Source organism: Convolutriloba macropyga, unplaced genomic scaffold (genome assembly GCF_964194025.1).
Source record: "Convolutriloba macropyga unplaced genomic scaffold, txConMacr16.3 SCAFFOLD_1888, whole genome shotgun sequence".
In the NCBI taxonomy this organism is placed as follows: domain Eukaryota; kingdom Metazoa; phylum Xenacoelomorpha; order Acoela; family Convolutidae; genus Convolutriloba; species Convolutriloba macropyga.
In genome coordinates, this window is record NW_027450708.1 from 7,983 (window position 1) to 19,550 (window position 11,568).

Below are 11,568 nucleotides of genomic sequence, written 5' to 3' on the forward strand. Positions count from 1 at the left end.
ATTTCCAGTGTATCGAACAATGATGTGGAGAGCGACTGCAATTGACGGTGTTGCATGCTTGACATCCAGTTTTAAGTCTGGCCTTTTGAAGATGAAAATACCTTCCTTTGCATTCCATATTTGTCCTAAAATACGTTGCTCTGTCACTTTGTCTGGATCTTCTCCAGTTTTTTTCAGGACGTTATTGGGGACGTTACTAAAAATTTTTGTAAGCTTAAAGCCACCTTTTTGTCACGTATCCTTTACCTCTGTTGTTGTGGTTGCTGCGTTTTCGGTTGTGTTCAAACTTAGAAGGTAATCATCTGCGTAGAAATTGTTTCTTATGGCTGCGTACGCTTCGGGATCTCTTAAATTGTTGTCTTCCGCACATCTGTGGAGTATGTATATTGCACATGAAGAGGAACAAGTTGCATCAAAGATTAGTTTCTTGTACTTGAAAAAATTTTCTTCTCCATCTTCGTTCCACAAAAATCTGAGTGCGTCTTGATCTTCAGGTCGTACGGCAACACGCATGAACATCGCCTCGATATCATCGGTTACTGCAATTTTGAACTTCCAAAATCTGAGCAGAAGTCCAACAAGGCTGCCCAGCAGATCTGGTCCAGTCAAAAGAACTTTGTTAAGTGAATGTCCTTTGCATACTGAAGCTGCGTTTGTGACTCGTCTTACCTTCTTCTTCATTTTATGTTCAATGGCCTGTTGTGGTAGTTACCAAATTGACTTAGTATCTCTTTAACAAATCTTTTCTCAATGTCCGCTTCGATTGTTTGTTTGTAACGAAAAAACAGGTCCGGTTCCAGTTGAAGTCGATTTTCAAGTGACTGTAACTGTGCTCTGGCAAGAAAGTAGTTGTTCGGTAGTTTAGTGTCATTATTCAAAGGTGTCAACAACGTGAACCATTGTGGCGCGTCATCCTTTTTTGTTTCAATAGCTTTCCTGTCATCTGCGCTCAATGTCTTTTTCCCGCTCACTAAAATTTTTCCCTCCATTGTCCAAAACTTTCGAAGCATGTCGTCCTCTATTTCCTTGTTTTTCTTGGTTTTTTTATTCTTTTGTAAAGCGTGATGTTGTAATTGATTTCCTTTTTTACTAGTTGGCTTGTTTTTCTGCAGTTTCGGTCCTGTAACGGTCCATCTAAGCTGAGTCAAAAATCCGTATGACGTTCCTGGTTGTCCTGTTGTGAATTTGAGTGGTACCGTTGCTATGAAAGCATCCGTTCCAATTAAAACTCCTATTCTATTATCTCGTATCAGGGGACAACTGATGTTATCAGGATGATCGTATTCGGCGCAGATAGAGTTCAACACTTTAACGGGTACATTCAGCTTTTGAAAGTCAGATGCTGACGTGGCATACACCTGTAGGTTGAAAAGAGGTTGGGTGCTCTTGAATGATCCGATCCCAGGAGGGTTTCGGTTGATGTTATGATATGTTCTCCATAAATTGAGGAAATTGGTACTGCAATTCGATCTGTGTTTTTTATTTCCAGTGCTTTTGCCATTTAGTTTGTTATTTGAGTGTTGTCGCTGCCGCTGTCCAAAAGAGCATTTATTTCTAGGTTACGTCTTCTGTGTAAAGTATAACCGGAATTGCTTGAAATTGAACCTGAGGTCGTACCCATGAACTGATTTGGTTGTTACTACATGTGTGATTTTGGGGTCGTGAGTTGCTGTTGTTGTTGCTAAAGCCATTGGCCTTGATTTTGTATGTCTGTTTGATTATGAGTCTGTCCGGTTTTCTGGTGTCGTGAATTTGTCTTTAGCTTGAAGTTCTTCGGGTTGTTATAATTTCTATTGAAGGAGCTTCCATTGTTGTTGTTGATTTTGTAATTCTGATTGAAATGGTTAGTGTTATTGTTCTGACTAAAAGTGTTACGTGTGTTGTTGTTTTGGTTGTAACCAACCACTCCTCCAAAGTTGAATTCATGTGGTTGAACCTGTGATCTGTTTGCGGTTGTGTGTGTTTGATATCCGCTGTTGTAATGACAACTTTTGTTGTGATAATTGTTTACGGAATGGTTTTGAACCTGGTTGTTTGTTTGTTGTTGATGATGTTGTTGCTTATGGTTGCTTTGTAGTTGTTGAGTTTGTGAAAAAGTCTGTGAGCTGTTGAATTGGTTTTTGTGAATTGTTGAGTGATAAAATTTTCACGGCATCGAAAATGACTGTTACACTGTCCTTTCGATTGTTCGGTGAGGCAATTTTGGCAAACTTTTAGTTGCCTTACTGTTTGTTGTCTTTCGTTATTATCTTTATTGAGAAATTGGGTGCTTTTTCCTAAGTTGTGACTGTATCCACATAGAGGGCATCTTTTGTTATTTTGCTGTTTGAGGAGTCTTTGTGATCTTCTAGACGGACTATACTCTTGATTGGTTTATTTTTGTGATGTTGACAAAGCTTCGCAAGCTTCTGCGTAATTATCAACCCAGTCCTTAAAATGTATTAAATTAAGTTGATTTAAAGCTCACCTAAGGACGTATTCGTTCCATCTGATTATCATTGTTGGCGTAAGTTTGTTTTTTCCAATTCTAAGGACAGCTGAGGATTGAAGGTCGGATGTGAAATTTTTGAAGTATGAACGTTTGAACCATTTGTCTAAGAAACGCTGCAAAATATACAAAACTTTCGGGGTTATTAGCAGTGGGTTTGGGCCAGTGTTCCAAAATATCAAGGTAAGCTGCTGTAACTTGTTCTGATTTCCCGAAGCGTTTTTTGTAACTCTTGAATTGCATCATTATAAAACTCTCCGTTGTATGAGTAACCGATGATGCTATCTTTGGCTCTGTCTGTGAGGGCGTTTTGAAGACAGGTCATCCGTAGGTCATCTGTCAGTATTGCATTGTCATTTATGGTGGCTTTAGAAAACTAAACCAGTCAGGCCATCTCAATGAATCTCTGCTGAAGGATATGAGTTGAGGTTTTGGAAGATTAAGGCTGGTTGTGACAGGTTGTTGTTGTGCTTGTCGTGGCAAAAATTTGTCTCCTGTTGTTTGTGTATGTTGAAACTGTCTCTCTGGTTGTTGGTCAGCTCCGTTGATGTAATTCGGTAGTGTTTGGTCTTGTGCGTTGAGACTAAAATTGCGAAGATTGTTTTTTTGGAAATATGTTGTTGACGGCTTCTCGGCTGAATTCGCTATCATTCGATTGGTTACCTCTAATGATATTGTTCGCATCTTGATAGAAATCGGTGTTTTGATGACATTGCTGTTCTGGATTTTGAATACGTTGGTGAATGTCAAAAAAACTTGACCTTGAGACTCCTGGATTTGGGTTTTTGTTGAGATGAGGTTCACATCATGGATCTTTTTTCTTTTGCTTTTTCTATTTCTGGCTTTTTATCTTTTTGGTTGCAGTTCATAATGCGTTGGGTTGCTTCGTAGTCTGATATTGTCGTCGAATTGTTGATGATCGTCGTTTTCATCGTCTGTTGGTTATTGATCATTACTGCCGTAATCTGTTGTCTGTTGATTTCTTCTATATAGAGGCATGATATTATTTGATGTTTATTTCCTGTTAAAAGAACATACGTTTTGTTATCTTGGTTGTTGCTGATTTGGCTGTGTTTTCGCTTTTGTTTTCCGTTAGTATGGGTTGTTAGTGTCAATTGTGTGATTTGAACTGCAATCAGTTTCAGTACTTACATCTGATTGGTGTCTTTTTTTTGCCTTTTAGCGTGGTTATAGGAATTGGGTTTGTCGTTTGATGTAGTGGTACCAGCATCGCGTCTTATGGTAATTGGTCCGATGTTTTGCTCTGTGTAGCTAACTTTAGCTATTTCTCGGGATTTTGTCCAGCCCTCATCAACATTGGTTTTTCTTGTCTCGGCTCTTGTGCGGTGGTCACCAGCATTGTTGGGAATACTCGCAGTAGTGGATAAAACAAGGGATTCAACCACCAGTAAAATTTGTCCCTTTCTCCTAACGCTAATCGCGCATGTCAAATCGGGCCAAAATTTACTGTTTGTTGAATCCCTTGTTTTATGCACTACTATATATGAAATTCAATAAAAAAAATCAATTGAAGTCAAAAATAAAACAAAAAAACAAAAAAAGCAAAGCAAAATTTACATTTCACTCTTTAAGAGTGATTCACACTTATTCGGAGTGATCCCCCAGTGGAAAGATCGCTCTTTTTCACTCATAAAGAGTGGTTCCCTCTTTTTTGATTTATTTTTATTTTTTTATAATTATTAATTCAAATTGTCTATACTCTTCAATAAATTTATGTTCTCTTTTACTTTTTCTATATTTATTCCATTATTAATAAGAAATGATACTACATTATAGTATTTACATGAACAACTTTCCTCTGTTTGGACAATAACTAAAGGACTTACAGCTCTAGGATTTTGTCTTTTATCTAATAAGTCCTACTAAATCCTCTAGTTAAATCTACATCTGGATGTTGTTTCTTTACATGAGCCCGTATCCCATCATATCTCACAACTGAAGTACAATATGGACAATTAACTTTAGCTGAAGTACAGCTTCTACATGTATACTTACTCTCATCAAAATCAGTTAGTGGTTTTACATAATTGCATTTATTACAACTTCTAAATAAGACTTCTGGGCTAAGGTTAGGGTTATGGTTAGGGTTAAGGTTAGGTTTAAGGTTAGGATCTGAGTTAGAGTTAGAGTCATAGATAGAACCAGAACTAGAACCAGATAAAGAACCAGAACCAGAACTAGAACCAGAACCAGAACCAGAACCAGAAAAAGAACTAGAACTAGAACCAGAACTAGAACTAGAGCTGGAACTAGAACTAGAACTAGAACTAGAACTTTTCATTTTTCAAAGAACAACCCCATGGAAAAAAATTATTAGCACAAATACCACTTAGTATTATATTACCACGCATACATTTATCAGTTTTATCTTCATGACATGATCCATAATGATATTTTAAAACAGCAATGTTTCCATATCTATAGTTATACTCGAAACATTTTAAAAGAATTTATAATCGGGAAACTTTAATCATTACTTATTACCTAATCATTTCGTCGGTATTATTTAACCATGATTTCAATTAAATCTTTAGTATTATCTTTAGATGTGATACACTCTGCTAAATATTTATTTCCTAACGTATTGAGTGTGTTAGTTTTACATCTCTTATCTAAAATCATTTCAAGGTCTAAAACTTTTTTATCTCTAACAAATTTTATAATCTCTTCTCTAAATACTTCATTATTTCCATATAGTCTGGTTAAAAACTTTTCTCCCTTTCTATTCAAAATTCCCATCTCTTCATTGACGAAGTCGCAGCTACACTGATTTATATTTTCTTCTTGTATTGCTTTTCGTAGATTAGTGAACTAGCTTTGCTTGTGGTTCTCCAACGAACTTTGTTCGTGGTTCTCCAACGAGCTTTGCTCGTGGTTCTCCAAGCTACTTCGCAGATCATTATCCAACTCTTCTCAATGTCCAACGTTAACTAATGTATTTCCTCTACTCAACATTAAATATAAATAAGTCTGAGCTTATAATTCCACCAATCATTGATAAACTTTTTTACCCCTTCCCATAATCATTTCTTTAGTTAAAACATCCTTCTGTATTTTATTATTATATAATAATATTATTATTATTATATTAATTATATTATTTAATTTAAGAAGTTTATTAAAATAGAATATATAGTTATCGTGATTAATAACATTTCTATCTGTTGCGTTTATCATGAGTGGTTTATATATGCTATAAGTTATTTACATCTTCTCTTTCTAATTCATCTTTTGAACTAAGAGCTAAAAGTATATCAAGGAAACCAACTCTTGAATCATATATCATTGTTCTATTACTTTTAATAACAATAAAATATTTTCCTTCTTATTATATTTAATTATACCATAACGAAGTTCATCTGACATTCCATCTGTACAATTGTAATGGTTACTATTTAACCCACTAATTATTTTACTAAAGTCATGTTCACATTTATGTATCTCATTGAAGTTTTTAAATAGATCAGGTCCTTTATAAGTTGTTAAATAAATAGTATCACAACTCATTCTTGCTGTATTAATTATTTGAGCTGGTCTATGACAAATTACAATCATTTGAATATTATAATGTCTACCTTCAGTAAAATAATAAGCTATATCCTTATTTGACCTATCACCCATATCATCAAGTAGTATTACACAATTTTGAAATTAATGCATATTTTTTTTGTGATCATATTTATATCACATTTATTAAACCCAGTATAAAACTTATTCGACTCAGGATCTATCCAGTCACTGTCATCTTTACACACTATAACTATATTTTTAGCTTGGTCTTGGTTTTGGTTTTGGTCTTGGTTTTGGTCATGGTTTTGGACTGAGTAAAATTTTAAGTATTGTCTAATAAAATATGTTTTCCCTGTACCAGTTCAACCATAAACAATAGTATGTAGTGGTGACTTTTCATATTCAAATCTAACTAGATTCCAATTCATAAATCCACCAAAGTTTTCTTCTAGTTTTGTGTATTTACTCGGTATTGAATCATATATTATAAAACAAAATATAATTATAATAATAAGAAAAAAAGTATACCACTTTTATCCATTTTTATATATAAAATTTATTATATAAAAATGTTTATCCTAATTTGTGAGGAATTCAATAATAAATTTAATATTGATAATAATGCTATGAGTGATATCAGAATAAAAGATACAGGAAAAGATATAAGTCTAACACCAATTGAAATTGTAATGAGAGATCAAACTCCAGATAACACAAGTGAACCTAACTTCAACATTATTGTCAATCTACATCCAACTGATGGTACACATTGGGTTTTAGTTATAAGAAGAGAAGGTGGATCTGTGTATCACTTTTTACTTTGATAGTTTTGGTGATAAAAACTCCACCATTATTTTTAGAAGTATATGTTGATCTAGGCTCTAATGGGAGAATACAACAATATGATGAATCTTATTGTGGGGCTTATTGTTTATATATGATCTATCTTATTGATTGAGGATTTAGAATTAAAAGTGCTTTGAATATTCTAGTTAATCAATGTAAATATCCAGGAATGTGTAATGAGTGTTTTTGTTTAGGTTGTAATGTTATTGTTATTGCTAATGATAATGATAATGATAATGAAAATGATAATGATAAAGATAATGATAATGATAATGATAACGTTAATGATAATGTTAATGATAATGATATCGATAATGATAATGATAATGATAATGATAATGATAATGATAATGATAATGATAATGATAATGATAATGATAATGATAATGATAATGATAATGATAATGATAATGATAATGATAATGATAAAGATAATGAAAATGATAATGATAAAGATAATGATAATGATAATGATAATGTTAATGATAATGTTAATGATAATGATATCGATAATGATAATGATAATGATAATGATAATGATAATGATAATGATAATGATAATGATAATGATAATGATGATGATAAAGATAATGATAATGATAATGACATTGATAATGATAATGATAATGATAATGTTAATCAGGGAACCTGCTTCGCAGATGATCTACGAAGTAGCTTTGCTAATAATATTAGTGATAATAATAATGTTAATGATAATGTTAATGATAATGATAATGACTTTGATAATGATCTACGAAGTAGCTTTGTTAATAATGTTAATGATAATGTTAATAATAATAATAATGTTAATGATAATGTTAATCAGGGAAACTGCTTCACAGATGATAATTTTATATATCAGGGATACTGCTTGGCTAGCCACGAGCAAAGCTCGTTCGCAGATCTATTTGGTGAAAAACATGGTGAAACTTCGGTGGAACCAGTTCCCGGATGGACGAAGTCCCATCAAAAGGGTAAACCTAATAACAATAGTCCTACTAACAATATCCGTGAGGCGGTTTCACCGATCTCTGTAAAAATAAATAAAGATCTACAATCATGGCTAAATGATGATGATATAATTACTGAAGCCACATTACCAGATAACTTTAGATGTATAATATCTGGTCCTAGTGAATGTGGTAAGACATTCTTATTAAAAAAAACTAATTCTAGCTAGTATATATTTTGATAAGCTATACATCATTGGACCTACTGGTGATCAATACAATGGATTAGAAAGAATAAACCCAAAAGCATTTATAGAATTTATTAAAGATATAAAAGATTTACCATCTCCTGATAAACTACCCAAAGATTTAAAGAAACTAATGATATTTGATGATGTTAGAGCCAAAGAACCAGTTATTAATGAATACTTTTGTAGAAGTAGACATAATAATTGCAATATGATATATCTTAATCAAAACCTGTTCTCTGTGGATAGACAGAGTGTTAGAGAGAATTGTAATCTATTTATTTTATTTGAACAAAGAGATAAAGTCCTTATATCTATATATCAAGATTTCTTTAATCATGTTGAACTTAGTTATAATGATTTTGCTAATATATGTAATAAGGTATGGAAAGAGCCTTATAATTATTTTGTCATTGATATAACTAAAAATAAAAATATTAATGGTAAACTAAGAATTAATTGGGATCGGAGAGTTTTGTAGTTTAGTTTAAGTTTAAGTTTATATCTACATCAGATGGGGCTTCGCCCAGCTAGTTACACTAGATCAACGAAGTTGCTGACTATGTCACATGTAAAGTGAAACTTAATACATCACCATTAAAGTCTATAGGTCTTCCATGCTCATCTTTAATATGAAACTCATATATTCTATTCTATCTTTAGTTATATTTTGATATAAGATATTAGTTGGTATAATATTTATTAGGTAGCCTGGTGGTTCCGTTAGAGTAAAAGTATATAGTATGTCTGTGTTATTCCTATTATCTTTAACACAAGATATCACATTACAATGAATGTTAATAGCACTAAAACCCATAATATCAACAATTTTCTGAGATGTATATTTATCTTGTTCATATACTATTTTTCTAAAGCCCAGTAATGGGGCTATTGAATTTTCGATGTTAAAGTTAATTGCACCTTGTTTTACTTCCATTAAAATTTTCATTGTATTCTTATCAGATTCTATTATAACATTACCATCAGTTTCGTCTTTTATTAATTCTGCTATTTCGAATAATTCATATGCTCCTGGTATAATAGCTAAAATAAGGGTATCTGACAATGTTTCACCTTGGGTATCATATAGGAATTGATTGTTCCTTCTACCTAATTTTGAGGAGTTAAGTATAGGTTCACTAAAGTTAAGCTTTTCTGTTGGTTTTATCATTCTAAAGTTATGTGTATGCTCTTCTTTAGTTTTAGTTAAAGCTTCATGTATATTTTGTAGTTGGATTTAATAATGGATTTTAATTTGGACACAACTTATGGTTACAATACTGATATACACAAAAGTAACATTATAAAATATAAAACAAATAATCTGGCAACAATGAATACAATCAATACCAATATTAATATCATTCTCAATAGAGAAGAGAATCATTTAAATTTGCATGATTCATAACTAGAGATAGAGTTTGTTGTATCAGATGATGCTGGTGGTGTATTTGCTAATGATGCTAATATCAGATTAGTTAATTATGGTATGATGGCATTGTTTAGTTCAATTAAGCTTGAAACTAGTGGTGGTAGGACTACTGAATATATAAATCATTGTCATCCTAATCTATTGATGTATAAGTTATTACTAGTACCCAGTGATCCCATTCCCGGAAACCCTGCGGGGAAAGCCGGGAATCTTATAATTTCTCGGCAATCTTGGTGGGAAACCCGGGAATCTTATAATTTCTCGGTAATCTTGGCGGGAAACCCGGGAATACCATAATTTCTCGGTAATCTTGGTGGGAAACCCGGGATTTAATTTTTGACCGGTTTTCTTTGTGGGAAACCGGGAACTTTTTTTCCCCAGTAATCTTGGTAGGAAACTGGGAGTGTCAACTTTTCCAATGATCTCAGCCGGATAAAAAACACGGCGGGCCATGGGGTACATCTGCTCAAAATCCAAATTTCAATGTTTGCATGTTTGCAAACATTGGAATTTGGATTTTGAGGAGATGTACCCTAATGCCCGCCTTTTTTTGACACCTACAAACAAGTGGCTATCTAGATCGTTATTTTGCGCTAATAAAAATTTTTGCCTCAATTTTGTGTGTGTCTGTTTTGTTTGTGCCGTATGTGTTTTGCTCCAATTTCGGGTTATCAAATACTGCGCTCGTCAAATATCAAAAGTAGTTTTGTCTGTTTTGCGGAGAAAAAAAACGTTTCTTATCTGTCTCCAAGAAAAAAACTTGGCAAGCGTTCTTGATTTCACTCAGAACAATCATAATTTTACCCGTTTTCCCGGTAAGACCAGCATCTCATTCCCGGAAATACTTGCGGGAATTTTAAATTTCCCAGTTTCCCCGGTAAAATCCCGGCCGGTAAATCCCGGAAATACTGGCGGGAATCTTAAATTTCCCGATTTTCCCGGTAAGATCCCGGCGGAGAAATCCCGGAAAAATTGGCGGGAATCTTAAAGTTCCCGAGTTTCCCGGTAAGATCCCACTGGTGAATCCCGGAAATCCCGCCGAGATTTAGTTTTTTCCCGGTTTTCCTGTCAGGGTTCTTAAATGTCCCGGATTTCCCGGCGGGAAATGCGGGATCTTGCTCTATCTTGGCACATCTTGAAATTCCCGGTAATTTTCCCGGTAAGATCCCCGGATCTTCCCCGTGTATTTCCCGGATCTTGTCGGGAAAAAAACCGGGATCTTAATAAGATTTCCGGGATCCGACGCACTGGTTACTGACGATGAATATGAGAGTGGTTTTGTTAGAAATCAAGGCAATAGAAATAGTCAACTTAAAGGTGACCATATTGCTGCACAACGAGGTCATATGTATATGATGAATGAGATGAGTGATTTATTTGGTTTTGTAAATGATTTCGAAAAGATTATATTTGGTTTAGAATTTAAACTAATATTAAAAAGAAATAAAAATGATAGAGCTCTATATAGAGTTAATGCTAATCCTGGTGCAATTGCTAATGTTTGTAATATAGAAATTAGAGATATATCATTGTGTGTACCTAGTGTTGAACCTAGTAATAATAATAGAATTATTGTGCAAAAAGGTTTAAAAAAAAAATAATAATGTAGACTTTAGTTATTATGAAAGAAAGACATTTTATTAGAATGTGCCCAATGCTACTAATTTCATGTTTGATCTTGGTATGGAAAGTGGTTTGGAAAGACCACAATATATAATAGTTGGTTTTGAAAATAATAATGTTAATGAACTCATGATGCAAGTACATTCGATATAATGAATGTTACTGAATGTTATTGTAAGATTGGTAGTGAGTTTTATCCCGAGGATAGAATGATTATTAATTAAGGTACCAATAATTATAATGAGGCTTTTAAAGAGATTGTTAGCTTTAATAAAGATTATAATGGGCTACCACATAATATAAAACCATATATAATGCATAGAACATTCAAAAGTAGTTATAGAATATATGTATTCGATACTAGATATCAAACGAATCATATAGGACCACAACCAATACAACTTAATTTTAAATTTAGTGCTGCAGATGTTATATGTCACTCATTAGTAT

At 33.2% G+C, this 11,568-nt stretch overlaps 1 protein-coding gene across 1 annotated transcript; it reads right to left on the reverse strand.

Annotated features, from left to right (window-relative positions):
• Nucleotides 1-246: 246 nt before the first annotated feature.
• On the reverse strand, nucleotides 247-681 carry LOC142356091 (uncharacterized; the record flags this gene model as incomplete). The annotated part of the gene is made up of 1 exon (XM_075408061.1): nucleotides 247-681. A coding segment is annotated over exon 1 (435 nt), but the record flags the coding sequence as incomplete, so codon positions are not given.
• Nucleotides 682-11,568: the final 10,887 nt, after the last annotated feature.